The sequence below is a fragment of the Pristis pectinata genome, chromosome 4, assembly GCF_009764475.1.
Source record: "Pristis pectinata isolate sPriPec2 chromosome 4, sPriPec2.1.pri, whole genome shotgun sequence".
Lineage (NCBI taxonomy): Eukaryota > Metazoa > Chordata > Chondrichthyes > Rhinopristiformes > Pristidae > Pristis > Pristis pectinata.
The window spans coordinates 29,978,862-29,995,200 of record NC_067408.1 but is presented as its reverse complement, the minus strand read 5'-3'; the positions used below and the strand labels follow the sequence as shown (position 1 = coordinate 29,995,200).

Here is a 16,339-nt window from a genome sequence, read left to right as displayed (position 1 = left end):
CATGTCTCAACTGTAACAAATGAAAATATTGCCTGTTATTCATCAGATACAAGTTCAAACAGTTTCCTGAAATCCAAGAAAAATCTGAGGATAGAGGTATTGATTATTTGAGAAATACCAGTTTGTTGGGCATACAGAAGTACCCCTTGATTCCTGTTCAGATATTGTGCATCAAGCACAACCCTTTAATTATGAACAGAAGCTCCAAACATCTGGTCAGAGCTCTACAATTTAGGCTTTGTTTTGTCGTGGTGAGGCAACTTGTGCACAACATATGGCTGTGCCATTCCAGTTATCATAACACTCCCACAAAGTGCAAGGAAATTGCAAGTAAAAAAAGGTATCTTATTCAAATCAATGCTGTGATTCAAATCCCATATCCTCACCTTTAAAGGTTCCCTAATTCCACCTCTGCAACATGATCTGCCTCTGCTTCTGCTGCAGCATACACAAGAAAATAGGAACAGGAATTAGCCACCAGGCCCCTCAAGCCTGTCCTCCTATTCAATATGATCATGGCTGATATATGCTGGGATCATATCCTCTCTTGCCCCAGCTGCCCATAACCCTCAATACTTGATGAATGATTTTCCTCGATGAGCATGACTTTTTTTGATTCCCTCCTGGACAGCTTCCAACGTCCGTGATCTTCCCTTCAATGAATACTCCTCTGCCTACATCCTTTCCTGCTTTGAGTCCTGACCACCCATTACCTCTCTGCTCATTTCCACAACAATTCAAATTTAAATTTCTCTGCCCTGTGCTAAAATATCCTTCCTTTCTCTATAATCTCTTCCAACCCTGTAGGCCCCACTCTCTCCAAATTCCTTCTTCTGGTTCTAGTCTCTCATACCTTTCCACTCGTATTCACCCCACAGTTGGTGACTAATTCATACAATTTGCTAAATTATTAGACATGTGCTTTATTATCTCCCTAACTGCAGACTAGTCAATTTAATCTTAGTGAAAGGAAGCTTTCTGAAACAATAATCAGTGAAAAAATTGATAGGGAATTGGAGTAGTTTGACTTAATTAAGGGGAGCCAGCATGGATTTGATAACTGCAAGTCATGTTTGACGAATTTTATGGGATTTTCTGAGGAGGCAACAAAAAATTGATAAAGGTAATACGGAAGGGAATACAACAGATGCCTGCATGGATTTTCAGAAAATGCATGACAGAATCCAATGTAAAAGGCTGGTTAGCGAAATCAAAGCTTTGGAATGAAGAGGTCAGTGGCTCAAGAACATAAAACAGAGAATAAAGCAATGTTTCACAGATTAGAGAATGGTAGATAGTCGTATTCCTCAGGTCAGTGCTAGAATCACTGCTTTTTCATGATATATTTTAGTGACTTAGATATGGGTATGTAGGATAAAAGTGCAAAATTTGCAGTTGACATCAAACCTGGGGCTGTGTAAACAGTCAGAAAGATAATGGAATACAAGAGGATGTAGGCTGGCAGAATGAGCAAACAAAAGGCAGATAAAAATCAATAGAGATAGGCAGTGATACTTGGCAGAAAAAATTAGGAGAAACAATTTAGGTTAAATGGCACAGTTCTAAAAGATGTCCAGGATCAGAAAAATCTGGATCTAGATGTGCACAAATCTTTAACATGGCAGATCATATTTGAGGGTGCAGTTAATAGAGCTTATGGAATCCTGGGCTTCAATAATATGTGTAGTTCAAAAACAAGAATGTTATGGTTAACTTTTATAAGGAACCAGTTTTGCCTCAATGGAAATGTTGCATTCAATTCTGATCATTCCACTTTAGGGAGGATATTAAGATCCTAAAGAGGGTACAGAAAGGGTTTATAAGAATAGTTCCCAGGTAATTTCTGTCGAAAGATTAGACTGTGGTAGCTGTTGTTATTCTCCTCAGAGCAAAGTGGATTGAAAGGACACTTGTCAGAGCTGTACAAGTTCATTATTGGACTCAGTTTCAAAGTGATTGGTAAAAGACACAGAAGATATGGCAAAGTCTTTTAAAGCAGAGAATGCTGGAACTCATTATCTGCAACACTGGTGGAAACTGAGTCTATGAAGGCTTTCAAAAAGGAATTGGATAGGCAAATGAGGGAAAATAATTTACAGGTCTTTGGCAAAAGAACAAGGGAATGGAACCATGGACTCAAAAGGCCAAATGGCCTTCTGTGCTTTTACCTTAATCCTAAGATCACCCACTTGATACACTCGGTAAAGACTTAATGCTTGTTAAATGGTTCCCTTCCTCTCCTCACATTCAAAACCCTGGTTATCAAATCTATGCTTAAATGAGAGAAAGAAGAAAGTGAACAGATTTGCCCTTGTCTTTAATGATGGAAGAAGTTAAATGAGATGGTAACGTTGAGAGGTGGATGTGTCTAGGTAGGAGTGTATATGGAGGGAGATGTTAAAGGAGGACAGGGCAGCAGTGAAATTAGAGGAGGGAGGGAAAAGGATGGATAAATAAATACAAAAGTATGTGTTTCTCTTTCCATAGATGTTGCCTGATCTGCTGAGTATTTCCAGCATTTTCAGTTATAATTCAGGGAAACAAATCTATAAATTTCACCAGATGCCAATAGAAGTTTTATAGGCCTAAGATAATAAACTATGGAACATATCAACCATATCAGCACCTCGCCAAAGGCTACTATGAAAGGATGAACTGTGACATTGGAACAAGGAACAACAAAGAGCATATAACAAGTGAGAAAGAAGGATCAGAAGTGAAAATTCTCCTTCCCATTCCTACACTGACTTGTCTGTCCTTGGCCTCCTTCACTGCCATGGTGAGGCAAACGAGAAGAACAGCACTTGATATTCTGCCTGGGTAGGTTACAACCCAATGGCATGAACATTGAATTCTCCAATTCCAGGTGACTTGCTCCCCATCTATCCCTTTCTCTCTTCTGAACTATCCAGGTCCTCTCACACACCCACTGTTTTCCAAAACCCCCCTTCCAGCCCCCATCACCCAGTTTTCTTCCCCCTCCCCACCTACTCTACCTTCCCTTCACCCACACACTCTTCCCACTGGGTCCCCTATCCTTCCCCTCACGTTCCGATCTGCTCATCATCCCTTATGTGGTTCTACTCTTCATCTTCCTTTCTTAGCAGGTTCCACAATCTGCAAGCCTTTGTTGTCTCCACTCATCACCTCCCAGCCTCTGTTGCTGTCTCCACCCTTCCCTCCCCCACCTGACTCCATCTGCCAATCAACCCCTCCTTACCTGGATCCACCTATCAATTGCCAGCTCTTGCCTCACCGCTTCCCTTCACTTCTTAATACTGTTGTCTCCCCTCTACTCTCAGTCCAGATGAAGGGTCTTGACCCAAAACATTGACTGTCCATTTTCCTCCACAGATTCTGCCTGACCGGCTGACTTCCTCCAGTAACTTGTTTTTTTTTTGCTGATAGTAATAGGATGTTAAACGTGCATGTGACACCTTGAACAATGGTGCTATGTTGGTCATCATTCAAACTATGGGCAATGTTCACAAGTGACCAATTGTGTTCACTTACAAAAACTGGAATGAATTACGCACAAATCCAAAAAGGCATTTGTAATTATCTTTGGGATATTCAGTTCCATTGGTTTCCTTTGGGATGGCTTTTTTTGCTTATGACACAATACAATCCTTTGCTGGCTAATATAGGGTCAAAGTTAGTCTTCCCCCCACGGCAGCATGGTTGCAAAGAATGGTTGTCTTCATATCAGAGTATTGGACCCCAGACCAAAACACCAGAGTATATGTCCTCATAAGACAAAGGGAGATATTTTGAGTTCAGGTGATCTATAACAGTGTACTGTTATAGTGCAAGGGCCACTCAGATAGCTCTTTAAAGCAGGTGAGATATAGGTGTGGCATTCATCTTTTTAACAAGAGACAACATGGGCATAGTACATATACCTGTGGCTTTGAGTACTTGCCCAGTTTAGATGAAAGCATTGAGGACGTGGTCAACATGCTAACTACTTGTCATATCAACCTCTAAGAACACTGGTCTGGATGTGGAAGTGACCTTCCAGGCTGTTTCAGAAGCTCTAACATTGACTATTGCAAGCAAGGTGCAGAATATCCCAGTCCTGGTGAACAATCACTCCAAGCAATGGAGAAGTACCAACTCTGAAATAGAATTCCACTTAACTTTCGCAACACAAGAAGATTTGTGCGAATGTTGCTGAGACTGGAGAGTTTTACTAAGAAAAAAGATTAAGTAGGCTGGAGTTATTTCCTTTGGAACAGAGGAGGCTGGGTGGAGACTTGGTTGAGGTCTTGTAACATGCCTGGGGACGGTGGATGGAAGGGGCCTATTTCACATGACAGATGGATGGGAACACCTGGGTCACAGATATAAGGTGAGCTGTGGAGGGATTGAGGAGGATAAGAGGATATTCCTTTGCCTAGGATGCTGGCAAAGGTCAGGGGGTCACTGCCCGGGGTTGGGAGTGGGGTGGGGGAGGGTTACATACTTTATCACATTTGGAGCATGCTTGGATGTGTACTTGAAGAGCTGTTTTCTACAAGGCTACTGACTGAGTGCTGGAAGTGGGATTAGGCTGGGTAGCTCTTTCTTGATCATCTCAGACACAATAAGCTGAATGGACTTGTGTGGTATATGATATAATACAGCAGTAGAGAAAGGGAGGAGGAGAGGAAAGGTGGAAGGCAAAGAGATTAAGTGACCATCATGTCGTAATGGGACAGGTAAAGGAACAAAAATCTAGTCTGAAGGAAGTAAAACTGGGAATAGCAGAATGATTACCTGAAAACTATAACTGAATGCTGACTCTGGAAGGCTGATGAAAGTTGAGATGCTTTTCTTCAAGCGTACATTGAGTATCAATGGAACTATGTAGGAGGCTGAGGGCAGAGATGTCGGTAGGAATGGGATCAAGAATTAAGTGACAGGCATTTGAAAGCACCAGCAATTACGGCTTGCAGTCTGCATAGAGTTTTACTAAGCAGTCCCCTAATCTTCAATTTGTCTGCTAAAAGTAACATTTCACTTGGAAAGAACATTGGGTGCTGAAAGTTAAAGAGCGGTGCTGCATCATTTGCATTGACACAGCTGACATGAGAAGGTGATCAATGTGGAGGAGTGGGCATGGAGATGTTGATCATGATTAATAGAACTGATAAAAATCTAAACTATGAAATTGTTTTTGATAAACTGTGCTTTTAAGAGTCTTACAGGTAGTGCACTCGTGCCTTTGAAACATTTTTACTTTTGTTACCCTTCCTGTTCAATTTAATACAATTCAAAATAGAAAAAAAGTGACTGAAAGTAAATGTGATTTGAAAGATTTTTTCATTGCTTGATAATGATGCATGCAGGGAAGTATTTTACTTATTGATTTCTTTCACAATAAATTTCAAAGGAAAGTAATTTGATTGAATCATCTCATTTTATTTGCTGAGTTGGAACACCCCACCCTGTTGAGCTTGAAGGTACTATCTATCATCTCTTGACGTGGAAGTTTAAGTTGTACCTAGGGCTGTAGACAGTGGGGTGAAGATGAAAAAGCAAGTGTTGTGTCTTCTGTGCTTAAACAGGAATTTGCAGTGGAAAGGGGATAGGGCGGGGAGACCGTGAGCAGTGGAGAGAGGAGGGAGGTGTTGGATGTGGGTGAGGACCATGCCAATATGTTGCAGAAGGAATGTCCTAACAGAATGCTAAATAGGGAAGTGAAGTGATGATATATCTAGAGATGGCATCAAATTGCAGTTGCCAGAAATTGCTGGAGGAGAGTCATTGAATGAGAAAACTGATGGAATGGAAGATGATTACACCTCAGTAAGAGGTAGCACCATAAAAAAGACAGAAAAACTGAGGGAATGGAACAGAGTCCTTACAGGAAGTAGAGTGAAAAGACATGCAAGAGGGAATCACAGAGTTTACTCTTTATATTGGTTGCTTGCCTTTTCTGAGAAATAGGGGATAGATAAATAGAAAAACAGGAGGGAAGAGTAGAAGCTAGGCTAAGTGAAGGTGAAGGAAGTATGTAAATTGTCAACAAAGTTTGTGAAATTTTGCATTTCAGGGTGAAAGAAGGAAATAACAGAGGTAAATATATCACAGCCCTAGGTAAAGGAGGGGTGCTGAGTAATACTAGAATAAAGAATGCTGACAACCATTTTCAACCAGAAATGACAAGCAGGTGAACTATTTCAGCTCCCTTCAGATATCCCCTTCATCACAGAAGCCAGTGTCCAGCCAATTCGTTTCGCTCCTTGTGATATCAAGAAATGGCTGAGAGCACTGACCATGAGCTAAGACCTTGAGAGCAGACAACATCCCGGCTACAGACAGTGGCTGCAGTGTGTACTATAAACCAAATACGCTGCAGTTATTCACTCAGGCTCTTCTGACACAATCTCCCAAATCCACTACCACCAAGAAGGGCAAGGCCAGCAAGCGCATGGCAACACTGCCATCTGCGGATTCCCCTACATGTAGCATAACATCTTGGTTTGATATATATTGCTAGTTCTTCATCATCACTTAGTCTAAATCTTGAACTCCCTACCCAATAGCAGTGTGGGAGTGCCTTCACCAGAAGGACTGCAATATTTCAAGAAGGCAGCTCCACCATTTTCTCAGGGTCAGTTAGAGATGGGGAGTAAATATTGGCCTTTCTTGTAACACGCAGATCCCAGAAAATGAATAAATGGGAAAAAAGCCCCAAAATGGGGGCTGACCTAGGATCCACACCAGTTTCCATTTAGAGAAAGTGAGTGGAGTTAGATGAAAAGTTGTTCAATTTAGGGATGAGTTCAGTCAAGTGGACAAGGTAGTGATATATGGGGAGTGGTCTGGTCTCTGCTATGAAGCAGGTTAGTAAAGTGGAGAGAGGCATCGGGAGATTTGCAGATACAGAAGGGACGGGACTGAAAAGGGATAGAGGATAGTCAAGATAGGTTGCAATAACATGTGGGAGATGAATGGGCTGAAACATCTCCCAGGATGATCCTGCCAGTGGACATTGGAAGAAGTTAGAAGTATGATTGGGAATTGTGAAATTGGAGACTGTAATGAGAAGATCTCCAGTAATCTGCAAAAAGCAAACTGTTGGAGGAACTCAGCGGGTCAGGCAGCATCGGCAACTCTTGTGTCTTCAATGATCTCGTCTCCTTTCTTTCAAAAAAATCCAAAGGAAATTTAATACCTTACAAAACCTTATATACACATCCATCAGATAGAAAACTAAAACATACTTTGAAAACTTTAAAAAGTCTTTACATTTAAAACTATTACTGGTTGTGCACTGAATCTATTTCGTTTAACTCGCATGGTTAATGTTATTTCCAAATAATTTGTTTCCCTGTTCTGTAATCCAATTAAACTGTAATTCTGGATTTGACTGAAAAATATATTAGGAAGGATATTTTCATTCATCAGCACTGACGCATAGTCATAAGGAAGCATTTTTTTTGTAAACTCCCACTGAAGTAGCCTGAGGTGGCCGAAAGCACCCAACCTGTCAAACTGGAGCGTTTCAACCGCACCCAGCTCAGAGCCAATGCTCCTTGAACATATCGTCAGGCAACCGAGCGCCAATCAGAGATGAGGATATTGCAGCTTCGGGATCCGCGCTGTTTAAGTAGGGACAGAGAAGCGGGAGTGAGAGGAGTGGTTGAGCGAGGTACTCGTGGAAAAAGTCATACAGTTGCTGGGGAAAGTTATTAGGACAGCTTCTCGAGTCTCGGAGTTGTTTCTACCACGATGTGCGGTAAGCAAAGCGGAAAGTCAGTTTAAAAGTGCTGAGGATTTTTACAAAGCATCATGAACGGAGGTCTCTCACACACTCCTCTACCTTCCCACCCCCGCCCCCCGAACTAGCTTTCTTTGTCGTAGTTTACTTATCCTTTTACATAACCTTGCATTTGGCTTTCACCGAGATGTGCATACTCAAGTCCTATTGGAATATTGTTGCGTGGTTGCTCATATAAGTAGCTGATTTTTTTTTTGATGCGCATGTTTCGTATTTTGGTTGGATTGCAGCAGGCAAGTTCCCATTGGGGCTGATAATTCTGATCGGTTTAGTAAATATATATTGGCTTGGCCAATCTGCTGACACAGGTGGGATTACCCAGAAAAGGAGTTGCCAGCCTTCAGAAATAAACACCGCTGGGTTAACTATTTTAAAATTGGAACTAAAGCAGTTGTGTATTTTTCCCAATATCAGCCTCTATAAATGAGTGCGAGTTAACATAGGGAAGATATAAGTGAGTGATTTTGTTTTGAAAATTTTTGTTTAAGTAACTATAAAATATTTCTAAACAATACAAAAGTATGTCTAACTGTTGTAATATGCATACTTAGAGAACCTTGATTAGTTTTTGAAATATGGAATTCTATGTCTAATATTACTGTAGTTTAAGGTTTGATTTGCTTGCATACAGCAAGATTTTGGTGAAAGCAACTGAGAAAACTAAATGGATAATCTATTTTGAAGTTATGTGTCGAAAAATAAATGTTGACCAAAACGACAGGAAAATCACTTGTGTAAACTAAACATTTATATTGTGTGTCCTATTAATGTACCACCTCTGCTGGAATCAGGTACTTAACGAATATTGCACTTCTACAGAACCTTCAATTTTTGAGATGTATGGTACAAAATATTTCGTATAATGTATTCTTCCTGATCACAAATTTCACTCCCAGTTGTCGTAAATGTTGGTCACCTTGTGTCAATCATTAATTTTTGTATATTTCAGAGAGCATTTAGAATTCAGTTTTACTATGCTAATATAGTAATGAAATTTCAGGGTCTGGCTACTACACAGCTGTGTGGAGTAAGTTCATCAAAATGGAAGTCGGCTGTTCAGCTCTTCATGTCTGATGGACCAGTCAGTTAGAACATGGTTGAACAGCATTTTAAATACTTTTGCCAAACTTTCAGCATCCTTTTTCTGGATTTCAACATGAAGACTATTTATGCCGTTATCATTTTATTGCCAGTCTCAGTCCCAGACTTTGATTTGTTGATGAAGCATCAGTCTTGCACTCTCCATAAACTGAGTTCATTCAAACCAACTGTCAATTTTCTAACTTGAACCTAGTCCCAAAGGGACATCATGCTTGTTTTCACAGGTCTGCATTCCTGCAAAGCCTCAATTTTAAAATGCCCTTATCATGTTTTACCGCACACCTTTCTCTGTAACTCGTCCAACCTTGCAACCTTCTGAGATTTCCAGTTCCCTTACCCCTCTGTTTCTCTCATGTTCTTCTTTCAAGTGCTACATAAACTGATCTCTTTGGCAAAATTTTTGGTCTGCTGTCCTGACTTCTCCTGGTATGGCTCGGTATCAAATTCAGTTCTGTAATCACCCTGCAAAGTGCTTAGTATGTTTTACTCCATTAAAGGCACAAATAAATGCTAATGTGTTATTAGGTCCAAAGTGGTTAATTTTAAACTCTATCAGCCACAGTTTTACCTATTGATTTATTCTACCAGTGTTCCTTTTCAATTGTCTTGCCTATCTTGGTATCATCTGCAAACTTGGATATATGGTGCTATCTTTTTCATCTGGTTTAAGTTATTGAAGTTTACCAATTCAATGGTATGTTGATTTAGCAAGATTTTATATAATTTGCTGATTTTTTTTTCTGAAGTCTCCTTTTTTTTTCCCCTGCCTCTTCTCCAGATTTGTGATCCCCTTTTGGGTGGGGAGGGGGGAATAAGCTATTTAATTCTTAGATCACTGGAGTACAGTTAGCATCTGAAAAGTAAGTTAACAATATTTGTAATAATACATAGTTCCAGACTTTTTTTAACACAGTGCCTATCAATTTGAATATTTTAATTTCTTTTCTGCATTAGTTTCTGCATTATGGATCTATGTTGCATTACAAAAACTGAACCCAGACTGGTGATGGTGAAACAATGTCTGTTTTTTGTCAGGCATTGTTAGTCATACAGCATGGTATCCAGTCCTGTGGGAAAAGTTAAGTGAACCTTTGACTGAAGATGGAGAAATAAATGTCTGTTTCTTTAAATCTTAGTTATGCATTTATTTGAACATATTGATTAGAATTAAAGATGACTTCAACTTTACTTAACCTAATTAACTAAATATTTTATTCTCTGCCAAAAGTTTTGGTAATTGTATGTTCATTAAATAAAAAAACAAGTGAAATAAAATGATTCAGATCTGAAGACAATCTTGTTTCTAATTGATGTAATTGAGGATAGTCTTCAGTGATTCAGTAAGTTAATGAAAACATCTTTATGATTGCTTTTAAAATTCCTTTTTTAAGAATTGTAATCTGCAGAATAATGCTTGATGAGTTTTTGAGGATTTTTTACAGTACACTTGCATGTAACATTACTGAACCTAATTTGAAAAAAATCATTTTTTGTAATACTTCCTATCAACATTGCAGGTCACTTCTTAACTGAGAGGCAATAAAGAGAATCTGCCCTTGAGGCAGTTACAATCATTGCTCTGTTATGAGGATGTAGTCAGAGTTGTGGGGACAATGTGAGGGAACAGTTATGCCTGGAAATTCCATCCTCGGTGATGATGCATTCTAATTGGTTTTTGAAATTCTGTTCCATTGACTGTTGGAAATGAGAGTAGAATGTGAAGCTGCTACTATGTAGTGTTCTGATGACTGGGGATGAATTTCTTGGCAATGCATTTTTGGTTGATTCATAACTTTCTTTTCCAATGGCTAGTTTGTGCGTAATCTATGTCCTAGTGTGCTGTCAGTAAGCATAGGCACTTTTAGATAGAAGAGGGTTGTTGTCTGAATTTTAAAAATTATTTTGGAGAACAGTATTTTATTTGGAAGAGGAAGATGTCACTACCAGAATTTAGCATCTGCAGCATGGAAAAAGCTCAATATAATGAAAGCATAATTTGTTTGACTTTAGTCCAGGAAATGTTAATTTGGATTTTTGGCAGTTTATTTTGAGACATACTGTCTCAGAGAAGTGGTCTCTAGTGACTGGTGAGCCTTATGGTTTGCATGTGCAGGAGCAAATGAGGGTTCACTTGAAAATGAAATTTAAGCCAGCCAAAGAATAAAGGGAGCATTGTGAGAGCAATGTGAAGAACTCCTCCCAAATAAGATGTTTTGGTGACAAATGCTAAAAGAAATTCACAATCTCATTTGTTTTTTTGTGGTTATTTTATGTAAAAGTTAGCACTGGCTATTTGCTGTTTTATTTAATTTGATCATTACAAGCTTTCAAACTAAATTGTACCTTGGAAAAATATATCAGCAGTTATTAATCAGAGAGCTGAAATAAGTCATTTCTGTCAAGTGACTAATGATGACCAAATGTCTTATGGTTTAAAAAGAAGTTCTTGGGGGTTTATCATTTAATGGCTGAATGAGGATATTTTGGCCATCTTCCTCAATCGTTTAGAAAAATGTACCAGTTTGAAAATTCTTCAATAGAGCCTCAGGTAGTATTTTTATGTTTGCATTCATTAATCCCAATATATATTCTCTCAAATGTAATGCATTTTGTTGTGCATATTTATATCTTAATTGTGGCTTTCTGATGGGAATATATTAAAACAAGCTGATTTAATTACATTATCAACCATGAATCAACATAATAAGTAACATATTCAGTGAACCAGTTGTAGAATAACTAAAGCATAAACAAAAATTCTGGAAGAATTTGCCTAGTCAAGTTGCATCTGGGGAAAGGGAAACCAATAAACATTTCTAGTCAGCAAGTGGAAGGCTTGACTGGCTGAATTCATTCAACATTTCTGCTTTTGGTCTAAATTCCAGCATCTGTAGTTTTGTTTTTCTCTAGAGTTTCAATTGCGGTGTCTTATTTTGAGGGGATACTTTAGAAATTCTATTCAGCAGTGCAATGTTTTATATGAAAAAAAGTTAATTAGGTTTTTTTTGCACACTGCTGCAATTTTTTTTGGGTTCTCCATGTGTTTGATACATGAATGCACTTGAACATATGAAATGGTGTCCAACAGCATGTAATGCCATTTTCATTTATGCCTGCAAGGCCAGTGGACAGGACAGACTACTACAAAAACAAGCCCTTACAAGAGAGGAGGGCCAGCTTTGGCCTTCCTTAAGATGAACCTATATGAACAAATCACTACCCAGGAAATTCAACGTATGGAATCAATATCGGGGAGACCTTCTTTATAGCTCAACCCTGTAACTGCTCTCCTACTCTGGTACCTTTTGCCTAATCCTCGATGCCCCAATTTATTTTTACCACTTTTTTAGTTATTTTCTATAATTTTTTTCAGTATCATATATGACAATGCATAGTAACTAGTTATCTGAATGTTTTGTATTGGATTGGTTACACAGATTTATAAGTCCATGTAGTGTGTAAGTTTCATGGTTTTAAAAACCTCATCAAGCGCAGAAGGATGTTGAGCACTGATCTACCCAGGTGCAGTTGAAAACAATGTCGGGAAAGTGTGCTTATCCCAATTTTTGTAATCCAGGCAAAATCTCTGTTGGAATGGCCTGGAAGGATGAAGGACTCAATCTTGGGTTCCATGAGCACCCAACAAGAACAAAAAAACTAGCCACTTTATATTCTGTAAAATGGTATGATTCCTCTTGAAGTCTGATTTTTTTTCCTCATTAATTGGAAATCAATTTTTTTTTGTCTTTCAAAATTTAATCCCATTTGCTTTCTGATATTGTTTACTCAGAATATCAGAGTAAACAATATCAAAGCAAAAGGGAGTAAATATGGAAAGACAAAAAATATTGATTTAATTTTATTGGATGCCTTTTGTGCGCTTGGTGAAATCTTCAATTTGTGTATCAAAATCTAATTTTGCAGGGATTTTTGCATATTTGAACTACCGAGTCCCTCAAACGCAGAAGGTGATCTTGGAGATCTTAGTCAAAGGTTTGCAGAGACTTGAATACAGAGGCTATGACTCAGCAGGTAAATCAGTAAAATACAATTTTGAATATATTCTATTCTATTGAGGTACGCTGCAGAGCACAAGTTTCAGTTCTTAAATTTTGTGCAGTACTATGTGCCCAATTCATCAGCATTAGAAAAGATCACTATTAGCAAATACTAAAGTACATTTAATAGACTGCAGATTTTTCAGTATAGATAATATAGTCATTGGTTATCTAGTGAACCATATCCCTTGTCTAACATCAAACAGCATCCATGGAATGAATAAACATGATAACAGATTGGATCATTCTGATCTTTAACAGCATTCAGCTTTTGTAACTGAAACAAATCTTGAACTTGCATACATGCTATGTGAAATGTGGAAATCCAGACCTGCTAACCACTTATAAAGAACTAAGTTTGGAGTCCAGAAGCAGAGGCCGGTCTTGCTGAAGCTTCCCAGCATCCCAGAACAAATTCTTCTGAGGTTGCACCTAACAGGATCTAAGACCTCATTGATTTCAATGAGTATTGTAGTACAAAGATTTAGGAGACAAAGGGGAAGTTAAGTTACTTTATGAAATTATTTTGCTTGAGTTTGATATTTTAATTACTTATAAAACTTATTCAAAAATAAATGTTTTATTCAGTTCAGAAACATTTAAGAACTATTAAAATCAATGACAGGTTTTGCAGTTAGCAAGGGCCAGATCTCAGCTTTGCTAGTGGTCTAAAACTACTGGGTCATTTTTGGAGTCAGGGTACATGGGGCAGAGGTGCTGGACTCCTCTGTAGCTGGCCCTGATAAGTGTTAGCTTGGGCGGACAGCAGGCTGCAATATTTTTCTTCCAAAAATATTTCAAATGTGGGTCCTTCTTTACAATTGGAGGATTTTCCAGAGAAGTGATATTTAAAAATAAACAATAAAAGGGAAATGAAGATAGACTGGGTACGCCATCACTGATATACCCATATTTACAAAAGGAAATAGATTGTCTTGAAAAGAGTTTGAGTGGAAAACAGAAAATTAAATGACTTAAATAATATTGCAAGAAAATGGGAAAATTAATAGACCAGAGCTTGCTTATAGCAGCTTGTCTATATAGAAAATAGCACAGGCAGGAACAGGCCATTCAATCCACATTGTCTGTGCTGACCTGATGCTAAATGGTGAGTACAGGCTTGCGTTTACCAGATACACCGTTGTTGAGTTGCTGAGTGAAGCCATCCCATTCCAAAATCGCAAGGCCTTCCACAGCAACATAACCTTGTGTAATGTAATAGCACCACATGGGCAGACAAAACAAGCCCAGCCCATGAAACAACATGAATCTGCCTTGGCTGACTGTCAAACTGATCATAATTCTTCTGAATATTCCTGATATCCACAAACATGAAAAAAACTATTAAAAGGCAGTGAAATAATTAAAAATCTTAATTATCAAATATTTTGATGTTAAATTAATCGAATTTCAAAAACATTTGCCTAAAAATTGGAATTCGCCCTCTTTTGGCATGCTAAGCTTGCTGCCTGTAATGCTAACACCCACTCAGACTTCCTAAAAGAATTCACAAAATGGGGCAAAACTATGTGAAAAGTAGTGCAATGGTAGTTAGTATACAAATTCATATGCTAAAATGCATTTTCTGCAGCTCTTAAGAGCCGTTGCTGCACTGACCACTGTGAAGTCAGACAATGCTTTATTTTTTAAAAAAAACACTCCCACCTTTGGCAGGCACAACAGAGTGGCAGAAAAAACTGCCATGAAGGTGAAGTAAAATTTATAAGGGAATGGAAACTCTATTCTGTCCAGTGTGTTTGCCCCTCCTCCTCCTCCTTCACCACCCCCCCTCCCCCTCCTCCCTGCCCCCCCCCCCCCCATGTGATAAACTGGCCCAGCAGGCCCTAAGCCATTATGAGCTTTGAACTAATTAGGAGGCCAGTGATAGCTGCATGCCGTTCTCAAGGAGAGTTCCAGTGTTCAATGTAACAAAATGTCGGCCTTTAAGAAGTGAGGCTAGGAGAAGCTGCATGCAGGATACCAGTCTGAGGGTATAGACTCTTTAGTTGCCAATTAATTGCTTTCTGTAAATTACTAGTGAAGACTGTAGGTTTTCCCACCCAGAAGCTGCATTTACTACTGGACTGAAGGAAATCTGTGCTGTGTCATTAAATACTTGACTGACATTGGGGAAAGCCCCAGCAGTGAATAGTGCACTGAAATGCCCAGACCAACTTTCCAATGGTCATTAATCAACCTGGAAAAGATTGCTACAATTCATTTGTATACCTTTTTAAAACAAAAAAAATAGGGCACAACTGGATCCAATTTTTGGGCACTAAATCATACGAAGGTCCATCTCTCCATTAATTTGAATGGACTTCTGTACTCGTGCCACATCCAGCATCAGGGCTATCAACAAGGAGCAGCAAGAAACTTTGGGACTTCCTGCATTCATGTTGCTACCTTGTGTTGGTAGCATAAAACTGCTGCAATTCCACAGCATATTCAACCCAATGAGAAATAAAAGAACCTAGACAATTGAGACATTTAAGGAAGTTTGAATACCTCTGAAGTGAGGCATTAGAAATAAGAGCATTAAAAAAAAATTGGACCTCGATCATGGTGTTGGAGACATGAGACACTTGTACTGGATGCCAGCCTACCTTCCAGTGCCACTTACTTACTTTCAACCTTATCACTTCTTTTGTTCACTTACCGTTTTTTTTCCACTATCCCCACAGCTTCTTATCTAATACCAACTGTCAGAATCCCCACTCTCTAGCTCATTCTAATATCTCCCTTTGGATGTGTTCTCTCTGCTGTAATGTCAAAACCATTACTAAAATTGTTAATCAAGTGGGCTACAGCTAAATGATGGCTGTCTGATAGCTCCTATTTCCCTGTGAGCAAGACCATCATTTCCCCGAGTGGCATTAACCATATCTCTGAACTATCTCTCCCTACCTTCTCTCATCCATTACCAATGATATCTTTGTTTCCAACACTGACCAGCTGGATTCCACCTCCTGCCCAAATATGATTAGAAACAGGCTAGTTTCAGATAACTTGTTCCGTGGAACTAATTTTCTTTTGTATTGACTCCTTGCCCCACTGGAAAAAAGAACAGAAGAAATGGAAGTCGGCTTAGACCATTTGGCCTCTTGTGCCTACTCCAGTGAGACTGTGGCTGATGTTTTTCTTCTTGGTGCCATATTCCTCAATTAATATCCAAAACTCTATCAACTTCTGTCTTGAAAATGGTAATTGATTGAGACCTCCTAGCCCTCTTAGGAAGATGAAAATAGAAGTTGTGGAGGAGTACAACGTGTTTTTTAAAAGAACTATTCAAATTCAGCCAGGTTGACTAGTGTACAGATGAATAAAGCCAATTTGAGTACTGTTGGAACAAGAATTGCAGGCTTGATTGAAGAATATGGAGAGACTCTACATGCATAGTACTTTAGGGACC

The 16,339-nt window shown here is 38.9% G+C and overlaps 1 protein-coding gene across 2 annotated transcripts in view; it reads left to right on the top strand.

Annotated features, from left to right (window-relative positions):
• The window catches only part of LOC127569131 (glutamine--fructose-6-phosphate aminotransferase [isomerizing] 2-like), a 51,699-nt gene that overhangs the window by 6,733 nt on the left and 28,627 nt on the right, over positions 1-16,339 (top strand). The window contains exons 1-2 of one of the 2 annotated variants that reach the window (XM_052013503.1): positions 7,596-7,726; positions 12,794-12,901. In XM_052013503.1, the coding sequence (XP_051869463.1) occupies positions 7,720-7,726; positions 12,794-12,901 (115 nt within the window). In that variant the 5' untranslated portion in view covers positions 7,596-7,719. Of the gene's footprint in view, positions 1-7,595; positions 7,727-12,793; positions 12,902-16,339 lie in introns of those variants that run through there. The other variant, XM_052013504.1, reaches the window with a different exon arrangement.